The following is a 17,220-nucleotide window of genomic DNA, read 5'->3' as shown; positions in this document are numbered from 1 at the left end:
GATTCCAACACATTAATCTGAGATGGCATGAGATGGTGCATAAATTGCAAGATAACATTTTTCATTCATCCCATGGTTTTGTAGTTAGCTTGTTTGTTTTGCTTAGTGGTGAGCCTTTCGTGAGTTTTTATTAGGTAGCCTTTCTCTGGGCCTAATCTGGGAAGAAAAGGCTGAGTTGCTGCCATCTCTTGAATTGGCAGGTGACAGCAGTTGACCCAAGGTGCAAAACTCACTGAAGTCCTCTTGTCTAAAGGCTCAGCAGCTAAATCAGTTTATTTGCTAATCTGAATTAAATATCTGTGTGTCTGCGTTTAGTATGAGGCAAGTGGAAGGTAATGTCGTTTAAGGTAATCCACTGCAGAGCAGGTTAAGCAGATGACTTGGTGTTTGCTGGAGGCTAAGAGATTTGCTGCTAGTGTGTGGTAACACGTCAAATCGCGACTGGTCCCTTACATGGTCTTCTATCTTCAAGCAAAAATGAGGAAGGAGAAATATTTTGAGGTGTCTCCATGACATTTGAAATGTTTGAAAGAACTTAAGTGAGGCCCAGTATCAATTTTTTCACTCTATTTAGAGAAATGGCAATAGTTACTAAAAGGTAAGCACCAGCTGGGCTGATGCCTGCTAAATGGAGACTTTATTTTGGCAGCAAACTCATGTGATATAATGGACTTTTTCAGCCCCCCTTTCATTCCGGTGTTGCTTAGCTATTTTCAAGTGCCTTCATACTTCACATTTTCAAACCAGCAGATTAGTCAGACTCTGGAATGGCTTTCCGGTACATTAGGACAGTGTCAGAAAACCTAATTAATTCTAAGATAGAGAGTTTCCAGTTTATGGGAGGGATGTGTGCAACAGCAAAAGAGATGTGGGTTCTCAAGAAACCCTGCCAGTCTCGTTTTTGTACACCCTTGACTGTCCTAGCTTGGCTGAAATAAGAGGAATTCTGTCTGTATGGAGCAGGTAAGGGCCTGGCTTAGATGACCTCAGATTCAATGACTTCAGCCTAGACAGGATAATTGACACAAATTCTGGAACTAAGTGCCTACAGCACTGTGGGGTTGCAAGTGGAGGCAGACAGGCAGTTCATGGTATATTGTCTTCTCTTGTCTGCATTCTTTGCATCCCAGTGGCTTGTACACCCAGGCCATAATTTCTGAGCAGATCAGGACATTTGCATAATACACTTTACAGCAGTAACTTAATGGAGGACACAGAAGATAAAATTAGAGAGGTACATTCTTTGGTTTGATACAGATAATTTTCTACTGCATTTCTTCATCTGTCTTAGCAGTTAACTTTATTACTTTATTTCCCAGCTCAGAAGTACCTTTTTACCCCACATTTTTAATAGAAGGAGATTATTTAAAGATGTAGGTAGTTACAAAGTTTCTTTTCCTCCTTTCCTGAAGAAAACCCAGGACTCCTGTGACTGTTGCACACCTACCCAAGGAGACAATTGCTTTTGTATCAATCTTTGGAAAAGATCAAAATAAATGAATTGTTAAGAAAGAGGGAGCAGAAAAATTGTAACGGTTGTTTTCAGTTCTTTTTGTTCTGGAGCGAAGACCCTCAGTATCTGTAAATTGCTTAAATCTGTTTCATGTCAAGTGTTTGTATTAGCTGAGGATCTGGCTCTTTGTGTCTAGCAAGGTATTTTTTTGAAGTTGGTTTGGGTTTTATTTTTTTCCTTTATTTCAACGTAGTGGTTCAGACACTTCAAGAAGTGAATTTTTGGGGAAATGTTGTCTTACCGTAAGAGCTGACTGTCATGGCACTGTAATTCCAGCTTCACCAGAGAGCATCTAAGCAGGAACACTGGAATTGCTGTGGCAGTGTGAAGTATCTGAAAGGCCTGTATGTTTCAGAATGTCCACTATTTTTATAATAAACAACGGAATGTTTCAACTACAAGCGATAACAGTGGGGCTAAATTAAGTTACATCTATGTCATCCCATGGGCATCAGTATGCCTGTGAGAGTGTAACCTTGGCAGAATGTCAGCCAATCTGTTTTTATCCATTTTTGACTGGCTAGAGCTTTGGGCCAAGATCTGTTTCTGATTATGTGTCAGATATTACGCACACGAGAGGAATCCTGAACCCTTGTTAGGCTCCATGGGAAGTTAAGCGCCTCCTAATGGGATCCAGAAGAAGCAGCAGGCTAAACAGCACAGTCTAAGTCATGGAATAATTTTGGTTGGAAAAGACCTGTAAGATCATCAGGTCCAACTGTTGACCTAGCAAGCATGTAAATCCAGCATGGCCAGCCCACAGCTGCCTGAAGCTATCTGATAGAAGATATTCAGAACAGAGTGAGTCTAATACCTGGACCATTTCTGACCTCAAAGCAGGCTGCCTCAGAACAGCGGTGGCACTTCTCTCCACTTGGGAACCTCAGCTGGGAAGAGAAATGCTGACACCCTTCTTAAAGAGAAATTAGAAGTTGTCTTTGAAGTGGAAGTGCTGGCAATTTCTTTTGTGTATTAGCTGAACAACTAGAAAATGAGAGACTAGGATTTGGTCTCTTCCAGCCAAAGACATTCTGTGATTCTGTGGTTCCCTCCCCAGTCTGTTTAGTGATGGTGGCTCATGTCTCACTGGGAAAAAAATATGCTAACCATCAGGCTAATGGCTGTGGTGGTGGGGGCCATTTGCCATTATGTTCTGCTCTTGGGAAGCAGTAGGGAAAGTCATATGAGCCTCCATGGGGTTAGAAGGGCAAGTGTGTTTGAACTTGGCTCTGAGTACTCTAAGAGGATGCTCATCTCAATGCTGGGAGCTGTGCTTTCTGTAAGATACAAAATAAATGCCCTAAGTAGAGACCAGAGACCAGTTCTCCCTTGATTAGCACCACTGCACCAGGTGACAATATCATGCTCCTACTTCCTGCTTCTCAGATTAATCTCATGTTTACAGTGGCACTGCTCAATGGTGAGAAGTGTTCCTACACACCTGAACTTTAATGTGGTGCTTACTGCCACACATCATCACATAAAGGGAGCAAGAGACCAAATGTCTGAAAGAAGATGATAGCTGCAGCTGCATTTTGTACAACCTTGATCCCATCAGTGTTTAGGAATCTGTAAATGTTTGCAGGGCCAAGACTTTGGGAAAACTAGGCAGAAGAAAATAAAAGTTTTGCATCCAAATAATGCACAGGTGCAAACTAAACATTGAAATGTTTGTTTCGGTAAAGGCTAGTTTGCTACCCAGGATATCAAGAAAGTGTGCACTTTCAGGAAAGTGGCTTTGGGAATTAGGGTTGGAGAGCAATTGAGCAAAGCTGCTTAAACTGCAGCTTTAGTTTGAAGTCCTTTTGTAAGGCTACATCCCATTTTAAGCATTCACGTATTTTTATTGGATTTAGCCCAAAGACGGATAAACTGAGGAATGATAGTTTTCCTTTTCATAAACTCTGTCCTTCAAGCCTGTGGTAGTTGATTGCATGGATGCATCCATACTTCTGTGGTGATTGATGGATGAGTATTTGTGTTGTACACCACTGATACAGTACTGCATCTTGGGTTATACACTGACATGGTGTCCCTTCTGTTAATAGAAGCCTCCAAATACATCATTATGGAGGCAAAGCTTCATGTAGCCTTCAAGAGACTTTGCCTGAGTAAGGACTGAGGACATCTGGGAGCTGTGTGAGTAGTAGGAGCACTCAGATGCTAAAGTCATGTTATATAACAACAGCTGGGAAGGGAGATTTTGGCTGACAACCCTTGGACAGTCTCCCACCTTGTTATAAAACATGCTGTCCTTTGTGGGATCACTTATGCCTAAGCTGAATAGGCAGGACTTCGGTTCCATAAGAAGCAGCCAGATGCATTGAAATCTGTAATTCTCTTATTTATCTTTTTTTGACAGATTAAAGGCTGAGTCACAACTCCTGCAATTTGAACCTCTTATTAGAGGGATGATACTTATTCCAGAATGGTTGTTCCTCATATATTAAGTCTATATATATATATGCTGCTGTTTAACCCCTAATGGTTATAGTCTTACTGTCATCAAAGTTGGCAGTATTTTTCCTACTGACTTAATAGGTATCGAGGATAGATTCTTTGCCTGGTAGCCAGTTTGTTGTTAGGGTGTTTTTTTTATAGCTGCAGGAAATTCCTCCTTCTGAGCTTTGGCTACATCCTTTTATTAGGGATCAATTTGCTTGAACTTTTCCCTTGCAAAAGCAGATTCCTTTCCTGAATGTTGCCTCCATAATACAGTGACTGATAAAACAGTTCCCACTTAAATGGTGCCCAGCGTATCAAGTAAAATAGGCAAATTCATCTTCAGTGCCAGGATCTGCCTTTGGTATGTTCCCTCCAGTTGCCAACTTTCCAGTGGAACATTGGTTAAGTGGCCTAAAAAGGCTCCAGTGTTTATTAAATGGGTCACAGAAACTACAGAAATAAAGTGATGAAAAATACAATCTAAAAAGCTTAAGGTAAAGGTTCTGCTTGCCACCTCGATTAAATGGGAAGATGACTTTCTCTTGTTAAAATAGCTGATCAGTTTGTTCCATGCAGAACAGCTGTTCCCACTTAATGGCAGTTTTTCCAAAACTCTCCGAAGTTTGCAGCTCTTTAAGCTTGACATACTTCCCATATGTCAGGTTACCAAGAGCTTCTGTCTAGGTTACTGAAAAGAAATGAATGGTAACTCCTAGTTCTAGACCTTCTTCTTTCCCTGCCTCTCAAGAGGGTAATATAATAATGATAATGATAATGATAATGATAATGATAATGATAATGATAATGATAATAATAATAATAATAATAATAATAATAATAATAATAATAGAATATGCTAGTTTTGCTATGAATGACATCCAAGACATTCAGGAACACTTCCTCACAGTAACTTTTGCTTGAAAGTTATTGTCATGCATTTATAATTATATAGATGCAGAAATAGAAGGATTAATATATCATTATAGGTAGAGAAAACACATTCTTTCCTAGTCCAATCTGTATCTAGGCAGATTTGTGCTTATTATCCTATATGTGACTTGTGGAGTGTGTTAAAAAAAACAACCAACCAAAAAAAAAAGCCCAAACTTAGCATCCTCTAATAGGGCTTTCTCGTGGCAGCCTCATGCTGTGCTTTTTGGTCATGCTTGAATAAACTAAGAAATGAGATGTGTTCTGCCCAGCTATTAAGTAATTTTCATAATGTACCACTGATACTGTAAAAACAAGTAGATGTTGGCTACAGGTGGTTAGGCTGTGTGAAATAAAACATTAGTTAATTTATCTGGAACCCACAACTTGAAGGCCTCCCAAAATAAACCCCCCAAAGTAATAATGGTGGAGGCCTTGAAAATTCAAGCACAGGGCAATAACAGAGGCCTCAAGGCTGTAGACACAAACCACAAACTGTCAACCACACATCTATAAAGAAATGAAGCCTTAGAAGTTGAGTCAATCAATTTTTTGGGTTAACATACAGAACAAAGGAAAAGTCTACAGCACAGGCAAAAACTAGAACATGTAGTAGATCTGAGGTATAACATGAAACTGTGAGCCAACAAAGAACAGACTGTTAGCAAACCAGTGAAAATGACCCCAAGCAGACCTAAATGAGGAGGAAGAAATGCACATCATTCTCCCACTGGCAAAGAGGAAGAAGAAATCATAAATATTAGCACTGTAATCATGGCAAAGAGCTCGGGATGCTGATAACTTACTATAACCAACCATTGCTTTTTCTAAGGAAGCCTGGTGTTACTGGCTTTTGAGCCCAGTCAAAGGGTGAGTATGATAACAGAGAAAGGTGTAGATAATAAGTTTATGTATAGTAGTTTTAATTATATTATTATTGAATAAGTTGCAAGAATTAGCTAATTTGGACTATAAGTCTTAGCATGATTGTAACCAGACTAATATCTTTCGTTTCCCAAGACTTTAATTCTTGGCTCTATGTTTATGGAGTGTTTCTTCAGCCCACATAGATTGCATGGGATGTTTGATCTGGACCCTAAATGTAAGGACAGACTGATGAAAATTAGTTGCTACAATTGGTGGAGAAGGCACAAAGGTTGTGACCTGTGCTATAACAGCCCAGCAAAACAGGAGTGGGATCAGAACATGCCCAGCACTCAGTATGATCTTACCAACTCTAAGGAAACACCTAAAGATGGTTGTGTGATATTATAACACCCAATTTTCTAAGCCTGGGCCTAAAATTTTCCTTAAGTGCACAGATCAGATAGCTAGAAGAGGTTATTGGAATAAAACCACCCTAGATGAACTCTTTTCTGTTAAAAACAAGTTCAGAAATCAATCTACGTGAAGCTGCTTCCAAAATAATGTTGACATTTCTAGTAGTGGTGAAGTGTTAGGAGTTGATGCCTGAATACATGACTTTCTCAAGATGGAAAATGTAAATAAAAATTAATGCAAGAGTCACTAAATGCTTACTAACTAGGGGAGATGGTTGCAGTGATCTTCTTGTAGTGGACCCTGATAAGCACCTGCTTTAATGCCTACATACACTAGTAAGAACCAGTGAGCACTGTTCTGTAATGCCTATTCACTTCGGGCAGTTCCTGGGGGATTCACATATTAATATTGATGTAGGGGAAAAATAACAAGGTGTCCTCTTTCCAGTTTGCTTAGGCCATGGCCACTGGCAGCTACAGTGCTGGTATCCAGAGAAGTGACTGACCTGACTTGCCTCTCTTCAGATCCCCTGTGCAAATAATCCTTTTACCCATGACAGGCAAGTGGTGTGCTCATTTCAAAATGCAGGCAGGTTTTACTCCTGGTAGAACAGATACTCTTACATTTCAGGAAAGTTTGCAGAGTTCATTTTGTGCCAAGTTGTTTGCAGAGGAACCATTTCCTCTTCTCCTCCTAATGTATACAGTTTCCAGAAGGCATTTTATAGGGAAAATGCTGCAAGCAGGGGTTGGTTGGATGGGAGTGGGGGGTTGACTGGAACTTGGATAAAAGGGTGTTCTGTCTTTCTGGATGGAAGTCATAGTCCACACCTAATTTACAAACCAAGTTTATTAAGGCAGCGTTGTTTAAAAGAATGCTGGAACAAAACATTGTTATTTTTAATTATAGAGCCATGACAGTTCTAGCAGACAGAGTACAGATCAGGCATGATAAAACTTAGGCATGATAAAGTAGTTACCCAATTGTGACCTTTTGCTTTTCAGACCTTAGAGTCTATGCTGCTTCTTTAGAAGCTTTTTATTCTTCAAATAAATGTATAATTCTTCTGCCCTCCCTTTTGATTCAGCAGAGACCCTTTATAATAGGCAAATTATCAGTAGTTGTCTGATTGCTTTTAATACATTTAAGAAAACCAGCATGATCCTTGTTGCAGGAACCACTCTGCTCTGCATAGTTTGAGCAGCACAGTTCTGAGCTGGTGCATGCTGTGTATGAAAGTTCAATGGCACTCACTGTTTTCTGAATTTTGTATGGCAGAATGATAAAGTTTAGCTCACTGGTTTTCTGCCTCTTTTTTTTTTTATGTTTTTGTTTTTGGTGTGCAGTCTCCTAGATGGCTTCCGTTGCAAATGCAAACCCCCACTCCCTGGGAATTTAGGCCAATGTACAGCAGGCTTCCTGACTGCTTGTGCACAGTACTCACAGACTGAAAACCTGTGGCTTAACCACATGTGTCCTTTGTTAGGAATATCGAGTCTTTTGCAGCTTAGTGTAAGCTTAGTATAAGGACTCCATTGTTTCAGAACCATTCTCTAACTCCGTGGCTGCCTGCAATATATTTAGAATATGCTTCAGTTCATGTGAGTTTCAATAATTTGTTATCCAGCTCATTTCCCATTTTCTCTCTAGCTGCTTATGTTAACTAGATATGTCAGATATGACAAAATTTTTTAAATTTTAGTCCTTCCATAGATGAACTTTTCTGAAAATCTGGTCAACTGATTTTTATACTTACGTTGAAATTTTAGCTTTTCTGAAAAAAACTGAATTTTAGCCTCTGTGGTCTCTATTTTCAAGGTATTTAGGTCTCCAAGCCCTTTCTTTTATTGTGAAATGAGGATAATGGCGTTTTTATATTTAACACATACATTGTCTGATGAATGCATGAATATTAAGTGGAAATTGTCAACATTTAAATATATAGTTGAGAGAAACACACCTGGTAGAATTTATATTAAAATACTTCAGGTACAAAGAGCTATTTCAGGTTCCAGGTGCTCTGAATTTTTCATGTAGCTGCATAAAATAAAAACAGTTTTTGTTCAAAATGCTGTTTACTAAAACCAGTATTACTGAGAGTGTTTTATGGATATAGTATAGTCATATTTAATACTTAAAACTGGTGTTGATACACTGTTTCTGTGCTTGCTGGAAAGTATCTGAAAATCTCCACAAACTTTACAGATCTTTAGAAGGAGAAAGTAGGGTTGAGTTATAACTGGGTTTTGTTTTCCTGATTTGAAAATCAGCACAGAGAGCATTGGTTTTTTCACATTTCTTGTAACCCAAAACCATTCTCTAAAGAGCTTCTTAGGATTTTGGAAAATAGTACAATCTGAGGTGAACAGCTGTGGAAAACTGCAGAAGATGAAAATAATTCAGGGTCCCTTCACACAATCCCTCTGCAGATGATACAGCCAAAACCAGGATTACACTGAGATCTTTCTGAATATAACCTGCCGATTAAATGCAGATTGATGGGGTTTTTTAACTGGATTTTTATATCAAGCTCTGTTTCCTATTGCTGTCAGTTTTTTACTTCTATTATCTGAGTTCTTTCTAAATTTGCCTGCCATAATGTCAAGGTGTCAGCAAGCTGCAGCTTTTGACATATTTTTCCTAAGGAAAAAAAAAAAAAGGACTACCTCAGTTTTTCTTGATCTATAATTGGTAGAGTATTTTGAAAACGTTGTAAATCTAGTCTCTATTTTTCTGTCTCAGAATACTACCTTTTTAGAAAACCTCCATGTCAAAACAAAACACATACTTCAGGCATCCAGGGACTGAATCTTTGGGGCTGTAATCTTAGCTGTATGATGGGTAATTGAGAGCAGTTAGTGGTTGACTGCTGGGTAAGTCCAACAGCTGCTCAGCAGAATATTTCACTAGTCACAACCTCTTCTATGTTTATGTGACCGAATGTGTTGCAAACATTTTAATTTGCATTAGGCCCACATTATCATGACTGCCTGGGGCTTGGCTTCAAACACATTCCGAGATGCAGAACAGCATCTCAAGTTACACACCAGTGGTGTCTTGCTTACCTCAGACTCAAGCTGAAACTTTAAATCCTTTTCCCATGTTACCATAAATTAATCTTCATGTGAAATGACCCATCATCACGCTCCTCAGCTCTCTTTAGTGCTTTTGAGACATGATTTGTACCATCAGTGTATGAAGGAATTTTCGTATTGACCACCTTGGCACTTGAGCTCTTGCATTTTTCCTCTGCGTGACGGGCTCCAATAGTAACACCACCATGAGGCACGAGTAAAGAATGAGAGCTGGCATTTTACTTCCTTGCCCTTCAAAAGATTTGGGAACAGCATTGAATCCTTGAGATGTACTTGAGTTTGACACAGTGTAGCCCAAAGCTAGAAGAACTGCAGCCCCTTGAACATTACATGAGGCACACAGCATCCTCCCAAACGAGTTGTACAGGCACAAATCCCAGCTCCTTAATCCTCATTTGATGTCTGACCTGTGACATTCCCGGAAGCTAAGTTTTCAAAGAGAGAATGGACCTCAGCTGTACTGTGTTTTTAGGCCTGAGAAGGATAATCCTCCCTCCAGGACCAGCTTCTCTAGGAGCTTTAGGCATGTCTGTGCTTATCTCCCTGCTCACACTGTTAGTCATTGCTATGCTTCCGGCTGACTGAAGAACAGGCGTTCGGATCAGCATCCCCAAAATGCTTCCTGGGAAGCTGGGTTAGTGTTCAAACACACCGGCATAGAAATAAGAATTTGTTTTGTGTGTGTGTGTGTATGTGTCTGTTCGTGTGCTTTGAAAAAATATTGTGAAAAAATATTTTCTAAGGAAAATACAATTTTTGCATTCTGCTACCGTTGTGCTCCCTGATAAAACTAGGAGGCCAGAAAGCAATACACCTGCCTGGCTGACAACTGTCTTGATCTCTCCATGTGCTTGTGGAAAGGCACATGGTGCATCAACTACAGGGAGAATGGAACGGAGTCGTGAAGCATGCAGGTTTAGTAACACAGAATGGAAATGTGGCTCTTGTAGGAGTTAAAACTGGTAATAATTATAGGAGCCTTGAGGCAGTGGTAATTACATCAGAAACGAACTGTTGTCAGAGATGATGAGTAATGTGTACAAAACTACATAAATAGTAAGAGTCTAAGGAATTGTTTAGAAAACATGGAAGTTCTTAAATAAATGGGCATAAATAAAGACTGTGTCACTGCCTGGCAAAAAGTAGTGCCAAATGTGGGGTAAGCTTTATCTTGATGTTGGTTTTATCAGCAAACTGTAATGGTGAACTATGTGTTCTCCCAAAGAAAATAAAGTGTGTCCATACAAACCAACATGAAAACAAGCCATTTAAATTAAGCTATTAGGCAACTGCCAGACAATTAACATGGCTCATTTAAAGGATGCTTTGCAGGGCTGATTTGGAACGTGCAGCATAGCTGTTGTTAGAAGGAGGATACGAATTGTAACCGCCATTCTAGTTATTTTTAAATAACTGCCTGTGTTGCTAACCTTTTTCACTGGTTAGGTCATTGAACAACAACCATTTCCTAGCAAAATGTCAGCATTATACAAGAGCATGTTTGAAAGCACTTTAAAAACGTTTGATTTGGCTGCATCCCTTCTGTTGCTGGATGGTACAGCTGGGGGGTGGATGCACAAAGACTGGGGAGCTGGGCCCCTGAGCTGTTGTCTTCCCAACTGCCACACTCAGGCACCTGTTGCCACACTGGCTGCCCTGATTTTAGTAATTTATTTTCCTAAGTAGCCAACTCAGGTAGGAGTTGTGCTACTTTTAATAATTTATCAATAACTAAATCTTATCACTGCTGTTTCTTAAATAAGCTATGTTCCTAGGTATGCTTGCATTTCCAACCAGTTACCCCAAACCTCAAAAAAATGTTGTTATTCATATCATAGAATCATAGAATCACAGAATCCCAGAATAGTTTAAGAGACCTTAAAGATCATCTAGATCCAACCCTCCTTCATGGATAGGGACACCTCACAATAGACCGGGTTGCTCAGAGCCCCATCCAAACTGGCCTTGAATGCTTCCAGGGATGGGGAAGCCACAGCTTCCCTGGGCAACCTGTTCCTGTGTCTCACCACCCTCACACTAAATATAAATTTCTTCCTAATGTCTAACCTAAATCTCCCCTCTTCCAGTTTTAATCCATTACCCGTTGTCCCTTGTAAAAAGTCCCTTCCCAGCTTTCCTCTAGGTCCCCTTCAGGTACTGGAAGTCTGCTATAATGTCTCCCTGGAGCCTTCTCTTCTCCAGGCTGTCAGCCTGTTCTCACAGGAGAGGTGCTTCAGCCCTCATCTGGACTTTCTTCAGGCGTTCCCTGTCCTTCTTATGTTGGGGGCTCCAGAATTGGACACAGGACTCCAGGTGAGGTCTTACAAGAGCCAAGTAAAGGGGGAGAATCACCTCCCTTCTTTTGATGCAGCCCAGGACATGGTTGGCCCTCAGGGCTGCAAGCACACACTGATGGGTCATGTTGAGCTACTCATCCACCATCAGCCCCAGGTCCTCCTCTGGACTGTTTTTGAGTTTGATGCTTCACATGCAGCTTCTCTATGCTTCTTCAGGGAGAAGAACAACAGAGAATAAACCTAAGTTCCTCCTCGCTGGTGCATGCAAGACCAGTGTGAGGGGACGAGGGGACAGTTGGCCAACTGGGATACTGATGTCTTACTAGGTGCTTGTCAGGTGATTTTTTTTCCTGTCATTTGCAAAGTTTCCCTGACAGGGTGTTGTGAATACCGATAACACTGGTGTACATCGAGCAGTAGATACCAACATAAATTTCTATCCTGAGAGTTTTGATCTAAAATGGGACATTGACTGTAGGATTTTTAATCTACAAATATTGAAAATCAATTAATCATAGTATGGCTTGGGGCGGAAGGGACCTCAAAGATCGTCTAGTTCCAACCCCCCTGCCATGGGCAGGGACATCTCCCACTAGACCAAGTTGCTCAGAGTCCTGTCCAACATGGCCTTGAGCACTTCAAGGGATGAGGCATCCACGGATTCCCTGGGTGACCTGTTACAGTGTTGCACCAGTCTCACCGTGAGTGATTTCTTCCTAATGTCTAACTTTAATCTCCACTCTTCCAGTTTAAAGCTATTACCCCTTGTCCTGTCACTCCATGCCCTTGTAAAAAGCCCCTCCCCAGCTTTCCTGTAGCCCCCTCCAGGTACTGGGAGGCCACTATAAGGTCTCCCCAGAGCCTTCTCTTCCCCAGGCTGAACAGCCCCAACTCCCTCCGCCCCAGAACTCGCGCACGGGGTGCAGGAACAACACGCCCTGTTGCAGAGCTCCGTCCTTGATCGCTGTGCCTCTGACAGCCCGTTCCCGGCGCATCCCGAGGGAGGGTGAGGGCCCACAGCCCCTCCCGCGGCCCGCCCGCCCCCCGGGCTGCCTTTGGGGCGGCCCCAGGCAGCGCCACGTCGCCCCGCCGCCCCCCGCCAGCCCGCGGAGGGGGCCGGGCAGCCGGGGCTGCTCCGCTCCAGCCCCGCGGCCAGCCCTGGGGGTGCGGACCCGAAAGCGGGGTGTTCGCTTTCCTCTCCGGTTCTGCGCAGAAAACGGAGCCAGGTGGTATTCCGCCAAGAGAGATCAGCTTCTCGGAACACAGTGGCTACTGTCACAGGCAGAAATATGTAAAATTAATTGTATTCGGTCACTCCCGCACATCATGGGTTTATAAGCTCTTCGCTTCCATTTTCAGTGACCGTGCTCAAAGATTTCACCACGCCTCCTCAGAGTAGTGGGCTTTTTTGTTAGTAGGGGTCCCTGCGGGTGGGTTTTCTTAGTATGCTAATCGTGCATCGGTATGCTAATGATATGTTAATACCGTGAGTCAAATTAGTCAGAGTTTTCTACCTAGTGCTCAAGGCTATAGCCGTCCTCACCCCAGAGGAAGCGGCGGGCCTTCATCCCGTGCGGGCCTGGTTCTCCGGAACGGGCTGTTGACTACTTCGGACGTGTTTTTTTTTCCCCTCTAATCCTTGCTGTCTCAGTGTCGTGTAAACTGTTTTTATTCTACGTGTCTCTTTGTTCTCTCTCTCGTGTGATTTTTTGCCCTTCCCCCCCCCCCCTCCCCGTCCCCAATTTCAGCTAATCCCCGACCTAAGAGGGAGCCGGCGCCGAGGCTGCTCCTCCTCCGTCCCGGGTGGGAGCGCTTCATCCACGTTTGCAGCGGCGGGAGGAGGAGGAGCGGGAGGGCCGGGCCGGGCCGGGCGGCCTCCCCGAGCTTCCCACCCCTTCCCACCCTCCCCTGGCTGCCTCAGTGCTCCCCGCGGCTGCCCCGCTCCGGCCCTCCATGGCGGGGCCGGCGGCCGTGCGGCGGGGCCGCGGCCCGGGCTGCGGCTCGTTCCTCCTGCTGCTGCCGGCGCTGCTGGTGAGCTGGGCGGCCTGCCAGGCACCGCCGGTGCCCGCCGAGGCGCCCGGGGACGGCTCCGAGCTCCGCGTCGAGCGGCGCTTCGTGCCCGAGAGCTGCCCGCGGACCGTGCGGCCCGGAGACTTCGTGCGCTACCACTACCTCGGCGCCTTCCCCGACGGCACCCGCTTCGACTCCAGGTCTGGCTTGCGCTCCCCTCGGGGCTTGGCCCGTGTGAGGGTGCGCTTGGGGTCCGGGAGGGGAGCGAGCGAGGCTGTCGCCCACGAGGGTGTTTTTTTTTTTTGTGGGTGTTGGCAGGTGATGGGGCTGGGTGAAGGCTGCCGTAGAGGTTCGGGTCCCACTGCTCTTCCTGGCTGTGCCCCGTTGAGCCCTTTCTGGGGAGATGTGTTGGAAGCAGGTCAGTGGCAAGCCGGGCAGCGCCGTGGTAGCCGGAACGCAGGACTTACAGGCCACCTTGGGAAGATGCCTTTGAAATGGGAAAGGGCCAAGAGCAGGGGTGCGGCTGCTGGGGGTGAGACCTTTACAGTGGCTGGGTCCAGTTCGCAGGAGTTTGTGTGCCCTGCTGGATCCCCACCACGTTCTTCCAGTTGCTTCTCCAAGGTGCTGAGCAGGAGCTTGCTGCTCCAAGAGAGGAGACCGTAAGGATGTTTGGTTAGCCTGGTAAACAGGAGTGTATAATGTGTCACAGTCTCTCACAGAATGTAGTGATTTCCTGCCTGTTTCTTTCTGTATGTTTCCTGTGTCTTCTCAAACCCACTAGAACAAAAACTTTCTGAATCAACATATTTACTAGACATACAAGAGTTACCAGGCTGTGCATACACGGAAATTTTTGAATGAATTCCCCTTGAATAAATGTGACCTATGTCCTGTAAAGTGCTTGACAGCTTTCCTGCTGTTATTTTGAGATCAGGAAGCCTAAATAGTGGGATCAGGAGATTGAGAAGGATGCTGCTGCTGCTGCTGACAGCTTATTTGTTTTTTCTTGCTTCATTCATTGCCACTGATCAAAGTATTACTTGGAAAGAAAAAAACAAAAACATATTTTCAGTAATCCTGGTAATCTTCCGTGTGCTTCAAGGAAAAATCTACAGCCTTAGGGAAATAACTGTCTTTCTAAGTAAGCTCAGCTCTTCCTCTGGAGCTGACTGTACTTCAGCACACTGGCAGTGCCACTTCTCCAGCACTTCTCCAGATAAAGTGGGGGATGCTGTAGCTGGCATTGGTGCAGTCTTAGTGAGAAGAGCACAGCAAGGACAGTGAATTCATTGGCAACTGACAATCTTGGGAAGTGAATCTTAGCTGCAGATGTGAGGACATGCAAAGAAAGGCAGCATCCTCACTGCTCATTTTACAAATATGCAGCAATTGGAAAACCAGCCATGTGTTCAGAAATGTGTTTCTGATTTCTACAGATAAGTGCTGGGACTTCTATGCTTGGTTGCACCAGCAACTTTCCACACTGAGGCAGGGCACCTGGAGGAGCTTCCCAGGTCTTTAGTTCCAAGTTCCTTGTCATTTAGCACTGAATTATTTGGGGCAGGAACAAGCTGTGTGGAACTTATAAAATCATAGAATTGCTTTGGTTGGAAAAGACCTTCAAGATAAAGCCCAGCTGTTAACCTAGTACACTGCCACACTAGCACGGTACAGCATTTATCTCTTTGGGTCCTCTACATACCAGTAAATGAAAAATAATGATGATAGACTAATCTAACTTGAGTATTTGTATGGGCATCTTAATTTCAAAAGAATGTAAAAAGTTAAGTTTGTTCAGCTCATAATTTTTTTTCTAGATGGAAGCTCATGTTGACAGATATTTTTGTCGTTTGCTAGCTAGTCTTCTGAAATTGATGGCAGTGGTCTGTCATGTTAAGACAATGGAAAATTAGGAGATTTTAATGTTTTGTAGGTCAATGGGAAAAATACTTCAGAGTCGTTGCTGTAAAATCTACAGTGTTTCCTGCACATACAAGTTAAAGATATCCAGTTGATTTATACTAAAGTTATCCAAAGTTATTTTTCTACCTGTCAGAGTTGTTACCTGTTTGGGTTTTTTTCAGTTTATGAAAGGATTTACCAGCATCTGTTTAGTCAAACACTACTATGAAATCAGTTTAAAAAATACTGCAGGTGTTGAACTGAGGGCAGTTTCACTATGTTTCTTCTTCAACTGCTGAAATTGTTCTTGAGGTTGAGAAGTATTTCCAAGGAGAAGGTAGTAATACAGCTCTTCTTGTTAACAGGCTGTTGACAGTAATCGTGACTGTGTCACATAAATTAACTAATGTGCCTGTTTATTCTTCCCCTCCTCCCATCAGTATTTGCATTTTTGTTTTCATGGCCATAAAATGATTTGCATTTTAAAGTCTGAATTTAGTTGCCCAGTCATCTGCTGCTAATTCGGTAAATTCCACTAATGGAAACTAATTTTGCTTAGTTTTCAGGAATCTGCAAAGTCAGTCCTGCAAAGCTGCATGGTCTGTTCGTTGCTTTGTTCGGTTCTCTGCTTAGCGTTGATGTTTCCTTAATTGTAGGTTTATTTTTGGCACAAAAGAGTTCTTCTGTTTTGAGTCCATCCCAGATGTATTGCCGAACTTCATAAATTGCTACAAAATACTACTTTTTGGGGTTTCTTAGAAACTATTGTGTTATTAGTCTTAACATCTTAGTTATGTTTTTGTGTGTAGAATAGATTTTGTTAGGACCTGATTTAAATATTTTCCATCCTCGCCTCGGAGTAGGAGTATTTGTGCAGCTGAAAGTGAATGGTCTGTATAGAGACTTGTCTAGTTTAAGGGTAATGCTTGCCAGAAAAAAAAAAAAAAGAGTAAAAAAAAAAAAAGTAGAGCAAACAGAGAGATCACTCAGTAAAATATCTGAGAGGTTCAAGGCTCTGGGGCTGTTAGGAGGCTCAGTAAGTTGTGGAAGTGATGTGTACAGTCTTTGAAGGAAAGATTGACATCATGTCCCTAGTGATACCTAGCTGCTGGCTGCTTTCCAGAATATTTTAGCAGGCAAAGTGGCACAAGCCTTTTAAAAATTTATTTATTTTTTTCCCAGTACTGCCTTTTAATGAAAAAAAAAAAACAACAAACCCCAGAAGTCCTTAAAATTATGAAAGGAATTTGAGAAAATGGAAGCGTAAAAATAGGCATGAAGCTTTTGAAATGCTTCCTGCTGCATGTTTACACATTGCTTTAAAAACCTAAATGGTGGCAGTTACTTGGGCACAGCAAAGTGGGGTCATTGTGCACATTTACAGTGGTCAAACTAACCACGTAAGCTGATGTTAGTGTTCTGCTGTGGTAATGCTGCTGCTCTCTGTGGAAAATGTTGTTATAATTTCTTTTACCTTTCAAATGTTAATGTCTTATGATATCTTCTACTTGTGGAAGATCATTTAGGTAGCTAACTTGATTCTTGGTCTGGCAAACTTGCTGTTTAAAGTACATCTGTATTTTTTGCAGCTGAAAGTTTGTGACAGGAGAGCTAAAAATGTGAAGAAGAAAATAAGTAACAATTGGAGAAAATAAATAACAAATTGGCAAATCTCACAGCTATTACTCGAAAAGGCACCTTTGTGCCTTTCCTCTTCTCCCACAGAGAATCCCAAACCGAGATGTCT

The 17,220-nt window shown here is 42.6% G+C and overlaps 1 protein-coding gene across 4 annotated transcripts in view; it reads left to right on the top strand.

Moving 5' to 3' along the window:
• FKBP9 (FKBP prolyl isomerase 9) overlaps positions 1–17,220 on the top strand; it is a 34,660-nt gene that overhangs the window by 1,782 nt on the left and 15,658 nt on the right. For 2 of the 4 annotated variants that reach the window (XR_007888682.1, XR_007888681.1), the window contains exon 1: positions 13,456–13,771. The exons of 1 other annotated variant lie outside the window; for it this stretch is intronic. Coding sequence is in view for 1 of the 3 variants with exons in the window: in XM_051611428.1 (XP_051467388.1) it covers positions 13,515–13,771 (257 nt within the window). In the remaining 2 variants the exon portion in view is untranslated. Of the gene's footprint in view, positions 1–13,455; positions 13,772–17,220 lie in introns of those variants that run through there. One more of the 4 variants, XM_051611428.1, reaches the window with a different exon arrangement.

The sequence above is a fragment of the Apus apus genome, chromosome 2, assembly GCF_020740795.1.
Source record: "Apus apus isolate bApuApu2 chromosome 2, bApuApu2.pri.cur, whole genome shotgun sequence".
NCBI lineage: Eukaryota > Metazoa > Chordata > Aves > Apodiformes > Apodidae > Apus > Apus apus.
The sequence above is the reverse complement of the archived record's forward strand: the minus strand, read 5'-3'. Positions and strand labels throughout refer to the sequence as shown.